This window comes from Canis lupus, chromosome X (assembly GCF_011100685.1).
Source record: "Canis lupus familiaris isolate Mischka breed German Shepherd chromosome X, alternate assembly UU_Cfam_GSD_1.0, whole genome shotgun sequence".
In the NCBI taxonomy this organism is placed as follows: Eukaryota; Metazoa; Chordata; class Mammalia; order Carnivora; family Canidae; genus Canis; species Canis lupus.
The window spans coordinates 31,296,192-31,322,787 of NC_049260.1; the positions used below are offsets into that span (position 1 = coordinate 31,296,192).

The 26,596-nt window shown below is 35.0% G+C and overlaps 1 protein-coding gene across 5 annotated transcripts in view; it reads left to right on the forward strand.

Annotated features, from left to right (window-relative positions):
* Nucleotides 1-26,596, forward strand: part of CFAP47 (cilia and flagella associated protein 47) — a 504,616-nt gene that overhangs the window by 216,045 nt on the left and 261,975 nt on the right. For 4 of the 5 annotated variants that reach the window (XR_005386243.1, XR_005386242.1, XM_038587158.1 and 1 more), the window contains exons 34-39: nt 977-1,074; nt 2,059-2,175; nt 10,058-10,192; nt 15,186-15,301; nt 24,541-24,691; nt 26,413-26,501. Coding sequence is in view for 3 of the 5 variants with exons in the window: in XM_038587158.1 (XP_038443086.1) it covers nt 977-1,074; nt 2,059-2,175; nt 10,058-10,192; nt 15,186-15,301; nt 24,541-24,691; nt 26,413-26,501 (706 nt within the window). In the remaining 2 variants the exon portion in view is untranslated. The remainder of the gene's footprint in view (nt 1-976; nt 1,075-2,058; nt 2,176-10,057; nt 10,193-15,185; nt 15,302-24,540; nt 24,692-26,412; nt 26,502-26,596) is intronic. The other variant, XM_038587159.1, reaches the window with a different exon arrangement.

Here is a 26,596-nt window from a genome sequence, read left to right on the forward strand (position 1 = left end):
CTTGATTGTGGTGAATGATTTCTGTAATGTATTATTGGATTTCATTTGCTAGTATTTTATTGAGGATTTTTGCATCTGTGTTCATCAGAGGTATTGGCCTGTAGTTCTCTTTTTTCACGGTGTCATTTTCTGGTTTTAATATTAGAGTAATGATGGCTTCATAGAATGAATTTGGAAGTTTTCCTTCCTTTTCTATTGCATGGGATAATTTGAGAAGAATACATATTAACTCTTCTTTAAATATTTGGTAGAATTCACCTGTGAGGCCATCTGGTCCTGGACTTTAGTTTGTTGGGAGTATTCAAAAATTCTTTGCAGCAATTTCTTTGCTGATGATCAGTCTGTTCAAATTTCTATTAATTCCTATTAATTTTAATTAATGATTTGATTAAAATCATCAGTTTTGGTGATTTATATGTTTCTAGGAATTTATCCATTTCTTCTAGGTTGTCCAATTTGTTGGCATATAGTTTTTCATATTCTCTTATTATTGTTTGGAGGTTTAAATTTTTTTTTCCCCAAAATACTACACTTTTTCTTTTCTAAGCAAAGACAAAATTTTTTAAACTATTACTCAAATTCCATAAGACATCCTTTTTCCTTTTTTTTTTTTTAATTTTCCCCATTGTCCTTTATTCATCGATCCATTTTCCTTTTGAAGGAATAGAAAATTCCAGATCATTTATTTATTCTTTTGTATGTCACTTTGGGAGAAAACCTATTAAGGATCAGTGATTCCTTGAAAACCAGTGAAATAAAGATAGACATATGTTGTTTTCCTTTGTGTTTGAACTAGGCACTAAAGGTCTCCACAATGGGAATGATTTTGAAAGCATTTTTTTCTATAATGTTTGTCAATTTTAAATACCTTCTGTATCATATAGTGATAAGATCAGAATATATTCAGACAGATACTGTAAAGGATCTTTTTAGAAAAGTAAAACTAATGTTATATTTACTCTCTTTTTTGGAACAGGAGTTATTCCATCTGAGAGATGGATAGTAAATTTTGACAGAGACCTTTTAGATGGCCTTGTTTTTGCGACACAGTTGGGAGCCTATTGTCCATTTTTGGTAAGTGTCGGTTTAATGAAGAATGGTCTTCTATTATTTGAAAGAAGAACTTGGGACGCCTGGGTAGCTCAGCGAATGAGCGCCTGCCTCTGGCTCAGGGCGTGATCCTGGGGTCCCGGGATCAGGTCCCACATCGGGCTTCCTGCCTGGAGCCTGCTTCTCCCTCTGCCTATGTCTCTCTCTCTCTCTCTCTCTCTCTCTCTCTCTCTCTATCTCTGTGTGTGTGTGTGTGTGTGTGTGTGTTTCTCTCATGAATAAATAAATAAAATCTTTAAAAAAAAAAGAACTTGGATTTCTCCATGAATCTCTTCTGAGAAAGAAATCTAGAGGACAAAGTGAAAGAAGAAGAAATGGCCAGTTCTCAGGGACTGCTGACATTCAGGGATGTGGCCATAGAATTCTCTCAGAAGGAGTGGGGATGCCTGAACCACACTCAGCGGGAACTGTACAGGGATGTGATGTTAGAGAACTACGGACACCTCCTCTTCTGGGTCTTGTTGTTTGGAAGCCAGATCTGGTCATCTTTTTGGAACAAGAGAAGGAGCTCTGGGATGTGAAGAGAAAGGAGACCGTAGACTTCCACCCAGGAATGTGAACAGAAGTATATTTGGGGTGATCCCAGGAAGCTCAAGGAAGGTATTGAGAGAAGGGAGACAGAAGAGAAGGAAGCCAAGATAGACTCTGTTAGAGTCTGATTCATTTATGAATAAAGAAAATGTGTGTTGTAAAAAAAAAAAAAAGAACTTAGTAATTAAAACTCAAAGTATTTTTTATAAACTGATTCTTTATATTTTAATTTAAGTTACACTTGAATCTGAATGGCCAGCATTCCCTTTTTGTTTATTCTGGTATTTTGATTAAAATAATTTACTACTGACAGATGTTAATATTTAAATGATTCTTTGCTGAACTAAAAAAGAACAATTAAAAAGCAGTAATTTTTATTCTTTTATCACTAAAAGATTTGATTGTTGTCTTTTCCAGATTGAGTCTCATTTAGTAAAAATGTACACACAACCAAAAAGTTCTGAACAATATCTGCACAATTGCCTGATTATTGTGAATGTACTTCATGAAATTGGCTTTGACATGGACATACAGGTGAGTGCCTATGTATCACATATTCCATACATGTAAATTTCTTTTCATATTTTTCCAGCTTTATTAGGTATGATTGGAAAATAAAAATAATGTATATTTAGTTTGTACAATGTGATTTTGTATGTATACAATATGATGATTTATACATTTATATGTGTGTGTGTATACACACAATGTGAAATGATTACCACAATCGAGTTAATTAACACATCCATCACCTCATATAGTTACCATTTTGTGTGTGTGAGTATGTATATGTGTTTGTGATGAGAACACTTAAGATCCAACATTTCCTCATTTCCTCCATCCCCCTCCTGTGGCAACTTTCTTTCTACTCTCAGATTACATGGGTTTGACTTTTTTAGATTTCACATACAATTGAAATCATAAAATAATTGTCTTAGTGTGCCTGGCTTATTTTGTTTAGCATAATGTCCTTTGGTTTCTTCCATGTTATCACAAGCAACAAGATTTCATTCTTTTTTATGACTAAATATCCCATTGTGAGTATATACCACATTTTCTTTACTCATTTATCCACTGATGGAGAGGTTATTCCATATCTTTGATATTGTGAATAATGTTGCAGTTGGACATGGAAGTGTAGATATCTCCGAGATGCTGATTTCATTTCCTTTGGATATATACCCAGAAATACGGTAACTGGACTGTATAGTAGTTCTGTTTTTAATATTTTAGAGGAATCCCATACTGTTCCCCATAATGACTATAACAAGGCACATTTCCACCAACAGCATACAAAAATTCCCCTTACTTTACATCCTTGCCAACACTTTATCTCTCCTCTTTTTGATAGTAGTTATTCTAACAGGTGTGCGGTAATATTGAATTGTGATTTTGATTTACATTTCCTTCATGCTTAATGATGCTGAACAACTTTTCATGTACCTATTGGTTATTTGTATGTCTTCTTTGGAAAAATGGAAAAATGTTAGTTGACTCCTTTTAACATTCCTTTGTTCATATATTTTAAATCTAAATTGAGCAGTGTTTTTGTAGGATGTAGCTAAAATGTGGAATTTGAAATATGACTACATAGAAATCTGGATATTTCTAAATATATATAATTATGTATATCTAACTGTGCATGATAAGAAAATAGTTCTAGTGATTTGTCCAGTTTTCTTAAACCCCGAGAATGAAGCTTGAGTGATTTAGTAGCACTACCCAAGCTCTAAAATTGAATTAAAGGAGCAGACTTCTTTGAATATAGATGTATTATCATTTTTTTAATTTAGTAGCTAAAAAGACAACTTTTCATTTTGGTTTTAAAATAAATATTCATGTTGAGATCAGAATGGCAATATACATTATTATATTTGGATCTTCACATTATAATTCCACCTGGCCTTTCACATCAAGTCCTCAATAGCAATAATCATTATATGCTTACAATTTTGAGCCCTTTGTTAGAGTAATGAAATAGTATAACAAATTATTTCTTGGGGCGCCTGTGTGGTGCAGTTGCTTGAGCACCCCACTGGGTTTGGCTCATCCTGATCTCAGTGTGGTGAGATTGAGCCCCATGTCAGGGTCTCTGCTCAGCACGGAGTCTACTTAAGTTTCTTTCTCCCTCTTCCTCTGTCCAACCCCTCAAGGTCATTCTTTCTATCTCTCAAGTAAATAATTTTTTAAAAATAAATAAATGATTTCTTACTTTGAAGAATATACAAAACCATTGAATTATCAAGATATGTGCATAGTCAATGATAAAAAAAAACATTCTACTCATGTAATTGTCGGTGTATGCAAAAAAACAAAGTATAAAATTCAGATAAGGGAAGAGATCAATATGATCTAGATGGATCCACCAAAGATTTTATAGAGAAGGCAGGACTTATTTGGGGTCTTGAAGGTAGATTGGAGTTGGATTGGTAGTGGTAAGAGACGAAGTTGTTTACTCAGAGGATATGGAGTAAACAGCATGTCAAATGTAATACATGACATACATTAAGGAAATTCTGTGAAGAGAGTGCCTTAGTTGAATTTCGAGATTAGAAAAATCAATATAGATATATATTGGGATATTGGATATCAGCATAAAAAGTCAGAATTATGTGGTATAATGGGAATAAAGGTATTTGTTCTTACAACTATGATTGGAAAGGACTCATAGGAGAGGGCCTGGAGACAGGGATCATAGACCAAACAAAATATAATTTCAGTTGGTCAAAGAGGAAGATATTTTCTCTACTCATGTCATTTGGGAACTTAAAATAATAAGTTGATATAGGAAACATTTGAGGTTTGCTAGACCTTGTGAACAGTCACAAAAGAAGGACACGGGAGAAAGACCATTACAGCTAACTGAGTTTTCTGTTCCATGACACAAGAGACATTGATGATGCCAATGCCCACATATGGCTTGGTATAAAGCTGTTCCTCACACCTGCTGGAAAAATGACATTTCATAATGATTTGCTTTTTCCTTGTATGAAAGTCACTTGCGTGTTAAAGTCACTTTGTTTCAGGTCTGACATTTACCTTCTTTTATATTGATGTAGGTGTAAAGAGAAACTGTATTTTAGGATTTTGGCTAGAGATTTCTTTTATAAGAGAGTTTTAGAGATAAACTTCAATGAAAGACTTTGGTTTGAAAGAGTAAAAATACTGTAGTTCTCATGAATTCAACAAATTGAGTATCCTCCAGAAAAGACACTGGATAGACCCTGTAAGTGGTACAGATATGATTAAACCACAATCATGCCTTCAAAGATGTTATTAATAGTGACCAGTACACAAAAAAGATCTGATGCAAAGAAGATAGTGAATGCCATAGTATACATAGAAGCAATGTGCTATAGGAATCAAAAGGGACAGAAATCATTCTGGTAAGGGAACCAAGAAGAGTTACAGGAGACATTTGGTGTTCAAGGTGGCCCTTGAGAATTTGATCAGACTCAAAAGAAACTTAAATATTTTTGTTTGGACAATGTAAATCATTATATGTTGTGATTCTCTCCTTTGCTTTTTTTTCTTAGATTTTATTTATTTATTCATGAGAGTTAGGGAAAGAGAGAGGGAAACAGAGGGAGAGGCAGGCTCCTCGCAGAGCAGGGAGCCCAATGTGGGACTTGATCCCAGGACCCTGGATCCTAGGACCCTGGGATCATGACCGGAACCAAAAGCAGACACTCAACTGACTGAGCCACTCAGGTGCCCTCTCCTTTACTTTATTATTTCCTCAGATATGTTGACTCAAAATTTTTATTTTATTGTATAATCAAACGATATTTTAAAATGTGAATAATACATAAAAATGCAGTGAAAGATTTGATGAATGGAGAAACTGGCAGTTAACTGATAATTATCAAGCTTTTAATAACCAGTTTCAATTCCTTAACTTTTTTTTTTATCAACTTAAATTTACCAACCACATTAAATCACAAAATTCAAAAATATTAAATTAAGCGATAGTGAATTAATGCCAATGCATAGCACTGGTTCACATTTAAAACCAAAGAAATTCAAAATATTTATTAATGTTTAAGTTTCTCCTTTATTATATTCTTTGCAGCTGTGGAATCAGCTAGATAAGTTTCTGTACCTGTGTTATGTCCTGTTGTGGAATCTTGCCATTTGAAATATAACAGTTGTTTACATATCTTCTCTTTCATGACATACATTATATTTAAAGCAAAAATATAGTGGGAATTATTTGGACTCAGTATAGAATGTATTTTTATTCCCTCATGTAAAGAAATGGATATGAAAATAAATATAACATTTATAGAGATTGTACTACACCTAATTCACTGAGTAGTGATGGGAGCTAAAGTTGAATAGATAATTTGACTTTTCTCTTAAAATTTTCATTTGCTTTTGGGGCTCCTGGGTGGATCAGTCTGTTTCGCATCTGACTCTTGATTTTGGCTCATGTCATCATTTCAGGGTTGTGGGAATCAAGCCACAAGCACTGGGCTTGGAGCCTGCTTGAGCTTCTCTTTCTCCCTGCCCCCTCCCCTTCTCTCTCTCTTCTTCTCTCCTTCTCTAAAAAAAAAAAAAAACACTTGTTTTTAGCAAGTTTGATGCTTTTAGCATTAAAAAACAATTCAGGAGTGAAAACACTTTAAAAATAAACAAATTCTTGGACACCTGGGTGGCTCAGTGGTCAAGTGTCTGCCTTCCGCTCAGAGTGTGATCCTGGAGTGCCAAGATCGAGTCCCACATCAGGCCCTTCATGGAGCCTGCTTCTCCCTCTGCCTGTGTCTCTGCCTCTCTCTGTGCGTGTCTCATGAATAAATAAATAAAATCTTTAAAAAATAAATTCAATATTTTATGTTAGATTAAGTCAGGCATTAGGAGATTATAGGAATAGTCAGTCAGTTACTCAATAAAGTTATTAGAGATTCATTTTTGCTCAGCCCTTCTCAGCCTCTGGTTTTGTTTTAGGTGTGTGCACTAATAACCACCAAATTTCTATTGAAATTCTCATGTAACACTGCTATACAGTTACTCTTGGGGCTAGTTGAATAGCACCTCATCTTTCACTTCTCTTTTTCCATAAGGTAAACCTTTTCTAATGGTTAACTGCATATTTCCTGTTACGTGTCATTAGCCATAATTACATTCCATGCTTGTAGCCAAACCAGTGTTTGATAAAAGTAATGAAACAGCCACAAAAATTGGGATTCTTAGGGAAGAAGAAAGGAAAAAATTGCTTTGCAGAAGGTAATCAAGTGTTCTCTGTAGAATTAAAGTATGTCAGTGTGTACTGCTAGTTATATTTGGTGTCCAGTACAAAAGCTGGTAATATCTTGAAGTCATAGAAAATTAAATCCTCCACAAAGGTCGACATTATTTCACCTCTTCTTGTTACTGATGAAAAAACTGAGGCCTTGGGAAACCAATTGATTTAGTCAAGATCATGGCACTGTGTAGTAGCAGGGCTGGAATTTGGTTTACCAGATTTCTACTCCAGCATTTTTCTCTATTATGACCTATTTTGTTTAATTCTTTGGTGGGAAATGGACCAATACAGTTGAAGTTCTTCTAGGTTAGACCTGTATAGAGAAAGCAATGATTATATCTTTGAAAGATATTTCACAAGGAAATCTTCTTTTAAACAAACCTAACTTAAAATAATAATAATAAACCTATTTTAACATTTGGATTTTTGAGCCTAGGATCGACTAAAGTGTAATTGCTTTAGGTCATTTTCATCGAAACTTATAAGGAAAGTTAGGATGCTCTTTTCTCTTTTTTTTTCAGTCTAATATCTTAATAATCAAATATATTTTCCCATTAAGATAAACATATTTTTTTTTAATTTCTAAAGTATTGCATTTTCATCCCATTATATATTTTCCAAAGATGAGTTTTAGGTATAATTCTATATTGTTACCTATATTTTAGATAATATTGTTACCTATATGAGGTAATATTGTTATCTAGGTAATATTATTACCTATATTTTATGCTGTAGTCACTAAAAAAGTGTTCAAAAGGCTTTTTATTGACCTCAGACTTGAGCCTACAGTGTTCTGCCACTAGTCTTACCCTTCCCCCAACAAACACATTTCTCATCACCTTAGACAGCCCTCTTTTTTAAAAAATTATTTATTTATTTATTTATTTGAGAGAGAAAGAGAGACCATGGGGTTGGGGCAGAGAGAGAGAATCTCCAGCAGACTCCCAATATGGAGTCCCATTAGGGGCTCTGTCTCACTACCCTGAGATCATGACCTGAGCTGAAATCAAGAGGCAAACACTTAACTGACAGCTACCCAGGTGCCCCACAGCCCTCTTTGATCCCACTCATAGGTAGGCCCATCCTAAAGAGCCCAGCAGAGCCATAGTCTTCACTTTGTGAGAATTAAACTCTGTATTTAGTTTTTAGTTTTTTAGTTTGTTCTTATCTTTAATATTTTTCCTTCACATGTTGACTAACATTGTATTTCATGAAGAAATGTGCTACCACAGAATACTGATGAGTAACTTTGGAGTCTTGGTGTGTTTCTCCGTTTTCCTCAAATCATACTCACTAGCAGCTTTCTACCCTGCCGAGGAAGGCCAGCTCCTTTATTTTTTACTAAAAATCTCCTACCCAGGCACCTTTATTGGTTAGCCTTACTGCTTATTGACAAAACAAGAAACAACAGGGACACCTGGGTGGCTCAGTGATTGAGAGTCTGTCTGCCTTTGGCTCAGGTCGTGATCCCGGAGTCCTAGGATCAAGTCCTGCATCAGGCTCCCCACAGGGAGCCTGCTTCTCCCTCTGCCTATGTCTCTGCCTCTTTCTCGGTGTCTCTCATAAATAAATAAATAAAATCTTAAGAAAAAAAACACAAGAAACAACAAACTCTTCTATTCTTTCAAATAAGTAAAAGAATATATTTAGGAATATGAACCAGCAGATGATCAGAGGAGCTGTTTTTTATTTGCTGGGAACTGCTGCTATACTTCAGAGTTAAGTGTATTAGTTCCACATAATGGCTTAGGTCTCCTTGGCTCACACACTATTTGCATTTCCAAGCCAGACCTGGATCATTTTCAGTTACTAACTTGAATATGAGCCATTAACTAGATCTTCATTTTATAGAAGTGTACTGACAATGACAGAGTTGTTAGTCCATCAGCGGTGTTTTATGTCTTCTAATCCATGCCTTAGACCATTCTCAATACTTCTTTGCTATGAGTAATTCTCTACGACCTTCACATTTTTCTAGGACATCATAGATACTACATGAGCTGATACAAAGAATCTTTCCTCCTACTCCTGACTCTACTTTTTTTTTTAAGGTTTTAAGATTTTATTTATTTATTTGACTGAGGAGAGAGCACAAGCCGGGTGGGGAGAAGGGGCACAGGGAGAGGGAGAAGCAAACTCCCCACTGAGCAGGAAACCTGATGCGGGACTTGATCCCAGGACTCCATCCCTGGACCTTGGGATCATGACCTAAGTCAGCTTAACTGACTGAGCCACCCAGGTGCTCCTGACTCTACTTTTTATATTCAGTGTACATTCAGGCTATGTTGATTGTCCCTGCTATTATTCCTTTGCAATTCTGGCTTTTATCTCAAATCTTTTCCAGCAACCATCACTAATTTACCTTGGTTATCAGTATGATTACATTTTCTGACCTATTACAATTTGTTCTAGAAAAAGTACTCCCTATCCACCCCCACCCCCACCTGATCTGCCTGCATTGTTGCTCTTGTGTTATTCCTCATTCAGAAATCAAGTCCCTCACCTTGGCATCGATGACACCCTCCACAGTGTGGCCTTGGCGCTCCTTAGTCTTTTCACGCAGTGCTTCGCCTTTCTTGCCTTACACATGATTCGAATTGTACTTCTTTAACAAATAAACACTATACTTCCCTATATCCTTGCACTGTAGTTCTGTGCCTTTCTGATGGAAAACATCCTTTTCTGCACCCCAGGCACAACCTATTTAAGATCCAAGCACTCTTCAAGGCCATCTCTTGTGCTGCCTTCTGCCTTGAGCTTTTGCTTGAAGTTCTTGCCTTCTTTTACCTCAGTAATTTGTCTACTTCTCTGTTCTTTTTTATTGCTGTTTATGGTACTTTGCATCAGGAGCAGTGTCTTAGTCACATCGGTCAGGTATTTCTAGTGCCTAATATTTTTATGATCTCTGACAAGCTTTTGTGAAGACTTTGAGGCCGTGAGGTCAGTGTTATACTGAGAACACATCTAATTCATCTTTTAACACCTGAGTCAAGCTTTTCTGATTCACAGCAATATTCTGTTTACTGTGTTTACAGTTCAGTGTCAATGTCAATTAGTAATATTTTAAAATATGTTAAAGTAATTCAATAATTGCTGTATTATGCCTTAGCCCTTTTTATATATTTCATCGACATATCCTCTCTGATGTATATTTCTTTTCTTTGAAACTAGGCCACGGACATCTGTGACCCTAATCCAATCCTGATGCTCATGCTTTGTGTCTATATGTATGAAAGGCTCCCGACATATCTCCCCAAGAAGGTGGTGCCCTTTCATTGTACTCTACATGACACTGTGCTGAGACAGGTATGGAATATTTGGGGCCAAAATATGTGAAGTTAAACACTTCACAGGGGTTTTAGTTAGTTCTTTTCCAACCCCAAATTAACGAAAGTATCAATATGATATAGTAAGCCTTAGCAAATATTGCTTTTTCTAAAGAAGGTTTAGCAGAGTGAGACAATTTTTGCATAATAGTAACCACCTGCAATGAAATGATGATTCCTAGATGATTCATTTGATGAATGCGGCTTGGGGAAGTAGAAAATGGAAAGTCAGGCACTTCAAAGGGCAAATTTTCTCAAAGTACTTGACACGCATTTCACGTGCAAGGGGACTGACCCCAGGAGTGTAAACTTGTGTTCTGAATGTACTCAGCTTTCCACAAGGGAGCAGTTTACACATCTAGTTGAATTTATTCAGATGAGGATATAGAAATGGAAATAAAAATCAAAGTTTTCAGGAAAAACTTCAGGAAAAAACCAGGACCATCTAATTCCCACTAAAGGATATTATATGTGCAGGAGCTGCTAAATGTATAACAGTGAAGTTTTTAATATGCAGAAAAAAATCAAAAATGAAAATAAAATTTGAAATCCCATGACAATAACAAATCTGTATAAATATGTCTATATTTATGAAGTGTTCTCTTTGATTGAAAAATATCTTGTCAGGCATCTGGATGGCTATGTCGGTTAAGCATCTGCCTTAGACTCAGGTCATGATCCTGGGGTCCTGAGATTGAGCCCCACTTCTGGCTCCCTGCTCAGTAGGAAGCCTACTTCTCCCTCTCCCTCTGCCTGCTATTCACCCTGCTTGTGCTTGTTCTCTCCCTCTCTCTCTCAAATAAGTAAGTAAGAAAGTAAGTAAGTAAGTAAATAAATAAATAAATAAATAAATAAATAATAAATAAATAAAATCTTTAAAAAAAAAAAGGAGAAATATCTTGTTAAGGACCATTGACCTCAATTTGTTTTTCAAGCTGTTTGTTTCATATTTACACTTGTGAAATATCTTATAGCACACAATTTTTATTTTTAAAATTCTTTCCAATTTTTTTAAAAGATTTTATTTATTTGAGAGAGAAAGAGCATGCACATGAAGAAGGGAGATGGAAAGAGAAAAGGGTGAGGGGCAGAGGGGGAAGGAGAGGGACAAGCAGACTCTGCACTAAGCATAGAGCCTGGCTCAGGTCTAAACCCCAGGACCCTGAGATCATGACCTGAGCTGTAACCAAGAATATGATGCCTAACCGACTGAGCCACCCAGGCACTCCTAGCATACAGCTTCAAATTGCTTATGTTTATGTCAGATTGTTCCTTCTACAAATTTTCATAAAATCTTCAACTAGATTTATAGGTCTCTCATTGTTTCTTTGAGGACACTAGTGGCTGATAGAATCTTATTTCATACAAAAGTTACTTTACCTCTTTGGTCAGATCATATCTATTCCTTTTCTTTGGCTATTCTATGTATTCCTCCTCATATTTAGTTGAGAGGATGTGATTTTATACTTTTGATGCAGAACTTGTCCATATTTGGTCTTCAAGAGATATGTCTTGGTGATCTTTGATTTGTAATTGTGCCTCTGAATAAATATGTAGCCTCTGTGACAAGATGATTGATGGTTGGTAAGGATTCAGTTAAAAATCAGGGAAAATCAGGTACTTGTCTCAGCATGTAAAGGGTTCAGTTTAGGGTGAGGAAAACCTCTCCTTATTTTTTCTTAGTATATGTTGAGATATGATTCCTTTTAAGGATTTTTTTTTTCTTTTTTTGTCAGAAAAAAAGACATAAAACTCTTTGGAAGTTTTTTCAACAGTATTTACTCTGATAATTCCCTAACTGCAATGATTCTCAAAGCCTGGAGCTGTAATTATGTTGGAGAGATCTTTTGACTTCAAAATAAAATTTCTAAAGAGTTAGAAATGTTTTGATTAAGCCTGCAGAAACTAGGAGGAGTCTGGATTAGATTAAGCAGTGATTTATTATAGTAAGGTTTAATTCCAGTTCTTTAATTCTGTCCATGTGTTTGTATTTCTTTATGCCATTTAATTGCCATTATTTTTTAAAAGTACTTAACAGAAACTGTTTCAACATAAATTTTAATTGTGATGTTAAAAATCAAATTAAAGGGATCCCTGGGTGGCACAGCGGTTTGGCGCCTGCCTTTGGCCCAGGGCGCAATCCTGGAGACCCGGGATCGAATCCCACGTCGGGCTCCCTGCATGGAGCCTGCTTCTCCCTCTGCCTGTGTCTCTGCCTCTCTCTCTCTCTCTCTGTGACTATCATAAATTAAAAAAAAAAAAAAAAATTTAAAAAAAAATCAAATTAAAGCAATTAAAATGGAAACAGTTCTTTCCACATTTAGCTCTTTACTAGAAATAATGTTCATATCTTAAGATTATAGATGACAGGCACCTGGTTGGCTCAGTAGGTAGAGCATCCAACTCTTGATCTCCAGGTCTTGAGTTAAAGCTCCACATTGGGCATGGAGCCTACTTTAAAAAAAAAAAAAAAAAAGATTATAGATGAAATTATACAGATACAGCTTTTATTTTCCACAAATGTAGAGTATGTCTTTTGAAGGCAACAAAAATTAAATATGAATGCAAAAAACTGTCAGTTACAATAAGCTTTAATTTTAAATTTAATTTAAGAAAATCACTGATTTGGAAATTGCTGAGAACGTTTGGCATAATTTGCCCCTATGCATCAACACCATAAATGGCAGTGCTTAAGTTGTTGAGTATTTTATTTTATTTTATTTTTTAATAAATTTATTTTTTATTGGTGTTCAATTTGTCAACATACAGAATAACACCCAGTGCTCATCCCGTCAAGTGCCCACCTCAGTGCCCACCACCCAGTCACCCTCACCCCCTGCCAGTTGTTGAGTATTTTAATCAACATTTTCATCACTCTAGAAAAAAGAAGAATCTCAAGAAATGGCTACTAGAATTGAAAAAGTATTTGTGTAACTATATGTCACTAATAGAAACATAGAATCCTAGAACCAGTAAAAAAAAAATAGTGATCAGTGAAAAAAAAAATGTAGATTGTGTGGTTTTCTGAGGTATTTTTAAAATGCAATTGAACTTTTCTTCTTACTTTTTTGAAGCAGAATTTACACAGAAGCACAGTAGTTAAAGATAACTATTAAATAGTGAAAGATAAGCTATTGTTACAAAAGATGCACAAGGGGAATTGAGGCTCCAAAGCTTTTTTTCCTTTCCTTGAACAGATTTCCTTTGTCCCCATTTGCCACTTACTACCCCAATGTGAAATCCTGAGTGGAATAATCTGACCACAGGTGAGCCCAATGCCTTTGTGTCATATATAGGATATGACATAATGAGAATGAGTGGCTTTTTTCAGATTTCAGAGCTGGTTATGGAAGTTCCAGGACTATAAAACAAAAACATTTCACAGAGAATCCTCATGATTTTCTACATTTCCTTTCAGAAAACAGAAACTAGTTCTCAGGAACTTAAAATCATTTACTAAAAAAAAAAAAAAAAAATCATTTACTAGTACTTCAAATTCATACATAAATACATACATACATACATAAAAAATAACACACTGGGTTTGTCTTGCCCCCAGTATAAATGATATGCACAAGTAGGCAAACAACATGAGAGCCCCAATTCCTCGGTGTAACCAAAGATAGAAGAAACTCTTTGGCAACAACGTACTTGTCCTGGTAGTTACCAAAAATTCTCATTGAAATATAAAACTAGTTAATTTAATCTTTTATTTTTTTAAGATTTTTTTTTTTTTTTTAATTTTAGAGAGAGGTAGAGAGAGAAAGAGCAGGAGGAGGGACAGATAGAGAGGGAGAGGCAGAGAATCTCAAGCACTCTCTGCACTGAGTATGGAGCCTGATGCAGGGCGCAATCGCACCACCCTGAGATCACAACCTGAGCAGAAACCAAGAGCCAGACACTTAACTAACAGAGCCACCCAGGCGCCCCTAGTTAATCTTTAACAAATCTACCAAATTCTGTATAAGTCACCATTATCACTGTAAGTCACTATAATCATGCATGGTGCTAATTGTTGACTCTTCCGATCTCTGTGACTATACTTCTTGGGCTATGTAAGTTGCACTCACCTGTTGTCACTCTAATTTGGCCAATCATGCATTTTTCCCCATGTCATCTTCCTCCTCTGAGTCAGTACTTTCCATGATAACCTGGAATCTTTCCACTGTGTCTGTTTTTTTTTAAATCTCCATTATATTCTACATAAACACTTGGATATTCACAGTTTTCATGAGATATTCTCTCTAACTTGTCCTCAAGTACCCTCCCTATCTTGGCATCAGAAAGAAAGGAACACCCAACCCAATGTTATACTATTGCTTCAAGTCAAGGCCACCATCATTTTCAGCCTGGGCCTCTGTTTTTAAATGTACATTCCTTATAATACTTTCTACACTGAGCAGCCTGAGTAGTATTTTTGTAAATTGGATTATCTAAGTTCTCTGTTTAAAATTCTCCAAAGATTTCCCTTCGCAGTAAGAACAAAATCCAAGTTGCTAACTTTGGATTTCAAACCTTTGATGGGGGATCCCTGGGTGGCGCAGCGGTTTGGCGCCTGCCTTTGGCCCAGGGCGCGATCCTGGAGACCCAGGATCAAATCCCACATCGGGCTCCCGGTGCATGGAGCCTGCTTCTCCCTCTGCCTGTGTCTCTGCCTCTCTCTCTCTCTCTCTGTGACTATCATGAATAAATAAATAAAATCTTTAAAAAAAAAAAAAAAACAAACCTTTGATGGTCAGGTGTTTCTACATCTGTCATTTCCTTACTTGAAAGCTTGAAAGCTCTTTCTCCTTGCGTATTCTGGTAAACTATCTATATATGTGTTATTTTTAAATACGAAGTCTGCTTTCCTCCAGTTAGTGCACATTAGGAATATTTTCATGATTGAAGTGTATAACTTGCTTTGATGAAAATAAGTGCTAAATTATATATTTTTAAAATTCATGATCTTATGTATACTCTCTTCAATATAGATTCTACTGAAAAATCCAAGCTTGAAACACTTAGTGTATAATGCTACAATTATTGGAAAAGATGCCTCTGACTTCTCCCTTTCCCAGGCAAGGAACACTGTGACAATATCTCCAAAGTAAGTGTTTTTTTTTTTCTTTTTAAATTTTGCTTCACTAAAAATAACCTTAGAGTTTTAATGTGTATTATAATTATAAAAGAGTGGCCTGGATTTGTTTTTAACTAGTATATGTATAATGAAAAGATTATCACTCAGGTATAGATAAATTATGTGTATGTTGCTGAGATTCCTCACCAATTTTGTTAAAACAATTTTAACAACATAAAACAGTTGCTTGTTATGTATGCTTTTAATTTTAGTTTATTTTACATGCATATGGGCCATAGAGATTAGATTATAAGTTGTTTGTTTATGTACTGTGCTTCAGTTTCCTGTAGGAAATTCAAATCAGTGTGTGCTAAATTTAGATGTATATATATCTGTTATATGGTTATATTACTTACTTATATATATTTTATAGATATTATATATAACATTATTATATATCATTCTGTTTATATGTTATATATAGTTGTTGCTGAGCAATGTGCTCATTGTAGAAAATTTAGAAACTATGAAAGTACAAAGAACAAAGAAAGTGAAAGACTGATAATCTTACCTCAAAGCCACCTTCACTGTTGCCATTTTTCTCCATCCCTTCACTGTCATTGTGTTTGTATGTGTGACTAGATGCATATATATATATGTTATATATATAATATATATATGCACTAGGTGTACATGTGTGTGTATATATATAGGTGTATACCTAGTGTGTACACACTCACAAATTGTAGTGATTTTCTTTAAAGTCTCATTTCTATCTGATTCTTTTCTCATGATGCTTTTGTTTAATGTTTCTTATACTATCCTACTTTCAAAAATAAAGCACAAATGAAACCCCCAAAGAATAGTTAGTTAGTGCACATTAGGAATATTTTGAGAAATTAAATATAAGCATAATGTATGAAATTAAATATAAGCATAATGTATGACTCTTCCCAGATCAACAAATCCTATTAGATATGTCAACGGTTTTAATGATGGCAAATATTCTTATTTCAAAATACAAGGATGATAAGAGAATAGCCATGCTAGTATCACAATGGTTCACAGACTAATAACCAGTAATTGATTTCAGCCAGCTAGAATTTTAGTCATTGCCTTTGCATTCAATTATTTTTTTTGCAGTACAGAGTGACAGGTTATAACTACTAAAGTTACTTCACCTGGTTATCTTTTTGGTTTTTAATTATACATTAACCTGAGTTACTTTTCACATTGTAATTATTATTACTTCTAGTATATGAAATACAGAAATAATTGGAAATAAGGGCCATTTTAATTACATTTAAAATACCAAGAAACCCAGTTCTAACAGTGCCCTTGGCTTATGTCATTAGCCTGTGTTTGTTTTCTTCAGTTACTGCTCCATGCTAAGGAGTATATAATTTATAAATTCTGAATATTCATGGTTGGTATATATCCAGATTGAACTGAATGTGGGGGAAACAATTCTCCACTCACCTGTTTCTATATTATAAATTGAATGATTAGAATAAGACTCCTTGTAAAAATAACCCACTCATTTTTTTTAAGTTATTACGTGTCTGTTATAAAATACAACTTTAGTAATACTAGTTCATTTAAACATTGTCACAGTACCGTTTTTCTTCCCACAGGACTTGGATAATTGAGATCTGTTCTCTGCCTTTCAAATAGGTTGATACAAGTGAAAAGGTTTCAGGTTTCTCTCCACTTTTTTTAACTCATAAACCCAATAGCGTCTTTCAGATTTCACAGCTTTCATTAGGTGGAAATTCTTCCTAACAACCACATAAAACCTCTGATATTTTAACCTAAAAATCACATTTCAGTTAACAAAATTAACATTTATAGTCTTTACTATAAATGTAAAATCTGCGCCTTGTTGAAAATTTGTTACGGAAAAGTATAAAGAAGAAACAAAATCACCTAGAACTCCATCAGATAAACAATTCATCAGTTCATTTCCTTCTAGTCTTTTTATATGCACAAGTATATGTTTATTATAGCATATGTATAGTTAAATATTTACAAAATAAATGCATTATATATGTAAATATTAAAACAATGCTTATTAAACACTTGCTATGTACAAAATCTATATAACATGCACTTTGTGTACCTTTTCATATTTAAACATCCTAACAGCCATATTAGTGTCCTTATTTTCCAAAAGAAGACATTGAGCAGAGACATTAAATCATTTGCCCAATTTTCCCTGCTATTAAATGATCAAGTGGAGATTTAAAACCAGGCAATCTAAATCCAGAGATGGCACTCTTATTCAATAGATACCTGTATATATCATGTGTGTATGCATGTGTGTGTGTATCACATGCATGCAAAGCCCTTGACATTCAATAAAACGTGTCTTTGACTATTTGTAAGTAATCCTGAAGATTCATGACGTATCATTTTCTGTTTCTCCAGGAGCTGGTTTGTGAGAATATTTCACTTGGGTGAACCCAACAGGCTACTTCCTATTAACTTCTCAGTAGTGGCCTTGTTTTCTCTTTATTCACCATTGCACCACTTATTGTCTATATAAATATAGACATATTTGTAAATATTAGCTTCTTGAGATTTTAATACATGCCACGTGAACATTAACTGACCATATATTCATGTATACCTACTCACACATGTAATCATGAGTACATATATTCATGTTTTGACTATATTACACACATGCCTATATTCTTGTTATTAACTTATATATTTTAATCAAAATTTAACTTATACATGCTTAACAAGTAAAAAATGCAGAGTAATTTATTTTTTTAAGATTTTATTTATTTGAGAGAGAGAGTGTGTGAGAGAGAGCATGAGCTGAGGGAGAGGCAGGTGGAAAGAGAGAGGTAGATTCCTGCTGAGCAGGAAGCCCGACGTGGGACTCCATCCCAGGACCCTGGGATCATGACCTGAGCCAAATGTAGATGCTTAACTGGCTGAGCCATCTGGGTGCCCCTGCAGAGGAGTTTAGAATGAAAAGCAAGTCCCTCTCCCCTCAAATCTGTCTCTAGAAATCCACTTCTTGAGCCACCTACTTTTCACTCCTTCATTTAGGTCTCATTTTAGCTCTTCCAGTAGTTACCTCCATAAATTGAAATAATCTATATTATATTTGCTAGTATTTTTGTTATGTCAACTTCAGAAATAATCTGTTGATGTACAGCTATAATATTTAATGATCTAGTTTATTTACTTCTCCAGATTTATTGCCATCCCTCCAAACATCACTAGTCTGTCCTCTATTTATTACTTTTCCAAGAGTGAAAATCTATTTTAATATGTTTCTTATACCATCAGTATAAAAAGTATCTTTTGACTCCTCCTTCTTTAAGTTGAGAAAATCAATAAATTCTAAAGAAGTTCATATAATCCTTGTAGTCTCTTTCTTTCAAGTATACCATTTCTAGAGCACTTTGCCTTTTCCTCTGATTTGGACTGATTGCTTTCCAGACCTACTGAAGAGATGTCAATATTGGACATTTTTTATTTCTCTTTGGATAGAAACTAATATCTTTCTTAATCTACTTATATATTTACTTTTTAAAAAAGCCTTATGAAGCCTAATAAAAAATATGAGAGGCGCACCTGGGTGGCGCATCGGTTGAGCGTATGCCTCCGGCTCAAGATGTGATCCTGGGGTCCTGGGATCGGGTCCTACATCAGGCTGCGTACAGGGAGCCTGCTTCTCCCTCTGTCTGTGTCTCTCATGAATAAATAAATAAAATCTTTAAAAATATATATATGAGAGACAAATTTTCCAAGATTTTGCATTTTTAAGCATGTCTTTTGACTACCCTTACCTTTGATTTATATTTTGCTTGGTTTATTTTGCTAAGTTGGAAAGATTTTTCCTCATTACTCTTAAAATAATTGTTCTGCTGCCTTATAGTATTCATTATTTGTGATGAGAAAGTCTACTATAATTCTTTTTCCAACACCTCTAGAAGGTTTTAGGATTTTCCATTGTGTTCTGAGACTGCTCTAGAATGCCTCAAGGAGGGTCTTTTTTTATTCACTGTCTGGGTACATAATGAGTCCTTTAAATATGAAGTTTTTCATAAGCCCTGGCAAATTCTCTTAAATAATTTCATAATTCTCTCTCCTCTACTTTTTCATTTCTCATTTTCCAACCTTTAGTTGTTGGATATTGAACCTGTTCATTGTATTCTTTATGTATCCTGTCTTATCACTAGTATTTTTCATGTCACTGCTTTTTCCCCTTTTTTTCAACAAGCTTTCTTTTCTAAGTGTTTCTTTAGAGGAGAGAAGCAAAGAAAGGGAGAGAAAATGAGAATCCCCTCTACATGTATATTTGCAAGAGTATTTTCATTTTTACTGAGTATCTCTTGCATGGCATCCTGTTCTTAAATTGGGGTTATCTTCATCAATGTCTCTGACTCTGATGTACTCATCTCTTATGTAAATATTTTTATTTTCTTTTAGGTCATTTGTTAATGTTTATTTTGTTTTCAGTGTATTATGTTTAAGGATTTATTCTAATGCCTTGTGGTAGTTGTTTATCCATTCATATTTAATAACACGGCAATAGAAAAGTATAGTTGTTCTGTGTATACACACAAATCTTTATCTTAGGATGAAAAACATTAATGCCCAATTGCCCAACATACTGTACTGGCCTTGAGGACAGTGAAGTTGTCTGAACCCCATCTTGAGCTCCATGCAAGTGGGCATTTCTGGAAATGGCCTCTCCAGGAGTCTGTGGGGCGGCTTTGTTTCCTTTATTAACCTCTGTTCAGATGCTCATCAATAGCCTCTTCTAATTAGCAGCTTTAAAAAAATCTCTTTCTTATAATTTTATTTTTTTTCTTTCTTATAATTTTAATGAGATTTCTCTTAGGCGATAAATCTGAGCTTCAGAAGCCATTGTGGTCTAGAACTCTACTGTCATGTCATTTAACAATTAAATGCTGGGCTTTGATACTGCTATGCACAGGCTCTATGATCCAGCCTCATTTTTCTTATTTAGAAAACGAGGATCAGGCGACTGGGTGGTGCATTTGGTTAAAGGACCGACTCTTGGTTTCGGCTCAGATCTGATCTCAGTCATGAAATTAAGCTCCATGTCAGGCTTTCTGCTCAGTGTGGTGTCTGCTTCTCCCTCTCCCTTTGCTCTTCTTCTCTCTGTCTGTCTGTCTCTCTCTCTCATAAATAAAAAATGAAAAAAAAAAAAAACAAAGAAAAAGAAAACAAGGATCATTATATTTACCCACAGTTTTGTCAGGAATAAATGTAATTAAATAGGCAAAGCACCTAGTACTGTAGCTGGAACATATTAGGAAGCAATAAGTATTTGCCCCCACTCCCAATTTGAAGTGCTGGTGATTCATAGATGAAAATATATTAACACTACTCACAGTGTTTGCAATCTAGCACAATAAGCCAATTCACAATGAGGATATAATTTGATAATTGCTTTATCTATATTGTGTGTATAGAACTAGAGGAAAATAGAAAGAAGCACCTAAGTATTCTTGGAATAACCATGGAAGTGTTTCCAGAAAAGATTCTCAATATATATAAAACTTAATTCTCAATATATTTAAAAAATAATAATTTTTTTAAAGATTTTATTTATTTATTCATGAGAGACAGAGAGAGGGAGAGAGGCAGAGACACAGGCAGAGGGAGAAGCAGGCTCCATTCAGGGAGCCCACGTGGGACTCGATCCCGTGTCTCTAGGATCACACCCTGGGCTGAAGGCAGCACTAAACCGCTAAGCCACCCAGGCTGCCCATACAAAATAATTATTTCCTTTTCTAGATGCATTTTATTTTGTAGGGTTGAGTACTATTATTAGGTGGTTCTTTAAGCATCTTTATTAGCTAGGCTAAGTAATTTCCTAGTCTTTTGTTTTTTTACAAATAGGGTTCAGAAAATATTTTGTTTTCATAAAAAAGAAATGGCAGCATTATTATTATTAGGTATTATATAATTATCTATGTGTACCACATCCTTAGAGTCTGTCTAAATCATGATTAATAATGGCTCTTTCTGGCAGCTGTGGATTTAAATTCCCAGAGATAATCATTTACATAGAATAGATTAAACAGCTACAGCAACATATAAACAAACATGTTTACTTTTGCATCTAATTTGATGATTAAATTTAGCTTTAACCATAGAGTTACTGCATAAAAGTAAAAGTATACTTTTGGAAAAGCAGTCTGCTTCTTTTTTTCCACGTTATTCTCACTGAACCTTTTGGGCACTGATACTGAATGATACGTTATAAATTATTTTCCATCTTTTCCAAAAGCCAAGTTGAAGTACCCTACAAGAGACGTGTAATATCAAGATTTTTTTTTTAATGAGAGGAAGGCAATTGGAACAAAAAGAAAATAAAAGGAAGAAAATTAATATGAAGCCTATGATTATACACATTTTTAGAGACCTAAGACATTTACCCAAGTAGACCACCCATTTGATTCTGAACTTTCTAACACATTCAGGAAGGAATCCTTGTCATTTACATGCCTCCATCTGACTACAAAATTTCAAAAGAAACATCTATACTCAAGAGAGGCTCAAATCTTCATGGTCCTAAAACCAGACATTGATTTTATAAAAAGGATATTATATTTTAAAATGTGTTTCATAGGATTTAAGTATAGATCCATAAATTCATTTATCAAATGCATGTTATTTAGATTATGGCCATTTTCAAATACCTTTTTTTTTTTTTTTATGATAGTCACACAGAGAGAGAGAGAGAGAGAGAAAGGCAGAGACATAGGCAGAGGGAGAAGCAGGCTCCATACACCGGGAGCCCGACGTGGGATTCGATCCCGGGTCTCCAGGATCGCGCCCTGGGCCAAAGGCAGGCGCCAAACCACTGCGCCACCCAGGGATCCCCAAATACCTTTTTTAAATCAACTTCCATGGAGATCCAATCTGTTAGCAAGTCTTCTTGATTTTACCAAATATATCTTAAATTTGACATCTTTTCTTCTTAGTCACCTATTCCACATTTAGTTTAATGTACCATTATCTTTAAACTGCACTGCCACAATAGACTACTAAAAGGTTTCTCTGCAATCCATCCTCTATCTTAGAATGGAAACATTTTTTAAATGCAAATTTGCTTATCACTCCTCTGCTTAAAATATTCCCATAGCTTCCTATTACCATTAAGATATAGGCTGAATATCTCAACGTGATTTTCATCACTGGCTCTTGGATATATCTGTATTGCTAACACTCTTGCTCTCTAAGCTGCATCACCACTGGCCTTTGGTAAGTTCTTCAAACACATAATTCCTCAAACCAGAGGCCTTGGATGCCTTCTTTCTTCCCCTGTCCGTTCTGGCTAACTCATTCTCATCCTTCATATCCCACCTAGCAGATCCCTTCCTCAGATTTTTCAAACTATACCACACTTCCTGTTATATGCTATCATACCACTTCCTAGCACATACGTAATTTATAATTTTCACACTTATTTCGTGATGGCATAATTAATGTCTGAATGCCCTATAGAATGTAAGATCCAGGAGATCAAGAATACTGAGGGATTTTTCTAATTACTATATCCCCAAATCTAAAGCAGTACCTGGAACATTATAAATTCTCTAAATATCAATTGAGTGAATGAATGAATGAATGACTTGATCTAATGATGAATTTTAGGATATCTATAAAAATCCTAAGTCATTCACAGGTATCCTAACACAGAGTTTGAGCCTATACATCCTGAAAAAGATCTCAAGGTCAAATATTCTTTGTTCTTAATTAAATTCAAATCCATGAGCTTTTTAATAACCAACAAAATATCCCTTTGCACAAGTTGAGATTAGTGATGACATATTTGAGTAAAGACCAGCCCCACTCCCACTACATGTGAGTTGTAATTTTCCCTAAAAAGCAGGTTTGTATTTCTATTGATTTTGAAAGTCCTTAATTCACTTTACTTTTTGCTGCTCCATAGACTTACCTATTTAACATTAATTCCACAAGGATCTGAGGGAAGCTAAGCCAAAGCTGGACACTGAATCTATTCCCATCTTCATTTCCAAATATGAGTATCCTAAGAGAAGGCAGTAGGTGATAGTTTGTACAAAGGAATAACTGTGATAACTATGCTAGAAGCCAGAGCAAAAGCAAATATAAAATTTCCCACAGCTGTGCCAAGGCAAGGCAAGGCTGAAAGAGTTAGCCAGTTAAGAAACACTGAGCCCATTTTTTTTTTTTTTAATTCAAGGACTTCATTACTTACATTAAAGTTCTCAAAAGGGCCAGATCCCATGTCCCTTGTGCAGGTTAATGCCACAGCAAAAGGGCTTTTGTTGATGAATACATCATGCATGGTAGGGCACCCTGTTGCTGACAGCCAATCTCATGCTGCAACTAAGCAGTTTTATAGCCTGTAACTCTCCCCTGAAGGGAGCTAGGTAGCAACCCTCCTACTGTATCACAATCTAGGAGGCAATGAGAAACTGAGGATACCCTCTCGGGGAAGGTAGAGAGGCAAGTGAGAAAGGTTCTTGTAGCAGCTCTTCATGTGTCTCTATGCTCTTATGTTATGGGTGGATCTTGGCTTTCTGCCAAGACTTTTAACCACTGTAGTTAAGCCTTGTATATGTGGCCTGTGTGTTGGCATGCCAGATTGTCAGGGTGCTATGTGTAGTCATTCCCCTACAAACTGGTAAGTGAAATCTCCTCCAAATCCATAGGCTCCTCACCATTTTACTGTGTTTTTAGACTAGGAAGTTGAGGTTAAAGGGAGATGGACATGACTTTCTGTTTTCCTTCTTTTATTTATGTTTGTCTCAAATAAAAATCCTGCTACGTATATGCTATTACTTTGGTTCCAGATTTAAATTTTATTTTCAACCATGGCTTTAAGTATTTTTTGAATTCTTAATCTTTCTCATTTTTTGTCTATGTGATAAAGAAAAAAAAAAAAAACAGTGATATGATTAAGAGTTCACCTAAACAGCACAGAAAGTCCATGAATTTCACCTCAAAAATACCTACATCATTTCCTGCAGCTAATTGGAAATCCAGTACTTGGTAAATTCTATGTACATTTGAAGGTAACTGTAGATTTTACAGATAGGATCAAGATGTTTTAACTGATGACAAAAACTGGATTGTAGACTTGCTGAGATGTGTAGCAGTCTTCAATTTTATTGTAGAAGTGAGTATATCGCAGAGTGTAGGCACTGGGCACATGATCTATGCTGAAAAGATACTTGTGTTTTTTCAGTAAAATATTTCCTCTTTTATCTTTTACTAAATAGAAACCAAATTAGTGTCACTCTGAAATTCACCAGTCGCTTTCTTCGTCCCGCTGAAGCTTCACTACTATTAATTTCAAAACGTAGGCATGCAATAGGAGGCGCTACAATGACTTTTGCTCTTAAGGGTGAAGTCCTCAATTTTAAAGCCATTGTAAGTAAATTTTACCTATTTTGTATGTTTGCTTCCCTTCTCAGTGCCCCAAGCACAGCTGTTCTTCCAAGTTTTATCTCTATACAGCTTCTGTTCTTTGAAGTCATGTTTGTACAGACACATGTGCACATAATTACATTTGCACAATTCTTGCCTTCTGTGTCTCTGATATTCTTGCTTTGATATTCTTTCTGTGGAAATAATTCTTTTTTATTTTTTATTTATTTTTTTAAGAGTGTGGAAATAATTCTTCAGTTTTATAAGATCATTGAAAGGACTTGTGTTGAGTGTTCCTTTAAGGTCAGATTTTTAGGATTATATTTGTTCTTTCCATAATGGAATCATTTACTATATACAATGTAGCAACTTACATTCCCTTCTGCTGTGGAGACTTGTGATTTAAGGTAAAGCAGTCCCTGGGCTTCTGTCTGTTTTTGTTTGAATTAAGGGTTGGTGTTTTATGTGGCAGAGAAAATGTTTCTCTTCTCTGATAGGGACATTCATCAATTTATCTTGAGTGTCCTGTGGCTCAAATCCATTCGAAAGATAATGCTAAGACTGGCATTTATTGAGAGGCAATAATGTTCCAGACAGAATTCTGTTTATATCTCAAAGAATGAGAGAGAAAGATTTTTAAATCTCTATAAAATGGTCGTGATATTGCTATCATTGACTTCTTGTAGCTGTTTTGTCTAAATATTATTTTATACTATGGCTATATAGTAAAGAAGTAAACTTGTTATGTTGCCAGATTTCCATATGGGTTATAAAGGATTTGGGGTGAATAGGAAATAAAGAGATTGACTCCAGTAATGGCCAGTTGTGTAAGGAGAGCATTAAGTTGCTCACATGGACAGGCTGGTTGACAAGGTACAGACGCTCAGAACAGGAAGCGGACATTTGATTATCACTGAGATGTGCGTCCTGATCTTCAGATTTCCTCCTAAATGATAAATTCTTAGACTTCCCAACCCTCCCACACAAATTCTCCGAAACGAAACATTGCCCTGCCATATGTATCTATGAGACTTGGATGATTTTAGCTTGTCATTTACATGGTTCTGGGGCAGAAAAGCTGACACCTGAAGCTCATGTGGTCTGTTAGTTTCTCCATCTGGCTACTCATGGTTTTAGTAAGCCAGGAAGGGGCCTGGATAATAATGGAGAAATAAAATAATAACATGATCAGTCTAAAAATGTAGAATTACTAGCATCTTATTTTCCATGAAAGTCCTTCAGGTAATTTGAAGTTTTAATTTTACATTTGTGCTTTTATTACAGTACAAATATGTCAGTGTAGCCACCACATCATAAACACAGGCATATCACACTCACAAAGAGATATTCATGCACTCACATGAGCTATGAGCGTGCACATACACACACCCTGCCTCTTCCTTATGTCAAGTATATTAGGTATATATATGATTGATTAATTTTCAAATGTGGAATCATGCTCAGTCATTAACAAAAGCAATTTCAAGGAAATCAATTTAGGAGACACTATTGTGACAAATAATTCAGTAATGTGGTAAGATCTATTTCTATTTGTTCCTGCACAGATTTTAGCAGTACAATATTTGTGGGATAAGGGGAATTACATAAACTAATATCAGTGTAATGTTTAAATGTACTATTTTTTAGATACTTTAAGTTTATATGTTACAATTCAGGTTATTCTTTATTATTTTCATATAGAATTAATTTTTTTTTTACTTTAGGAAATTATACATTGCAAATCTCCATGTTATAAATGGAAAGAAATCACTGTGAATGTTAAAAATCCCTTCCACACTGCTGGGGACTTCAGGTGTGTTAATATAACATTTTTGTATAATTTCTTTGCAATTAGTCATATCCAATCTTAAAGGGAATAAGTGACTTTTTTCAATGTGAGCCATTTTG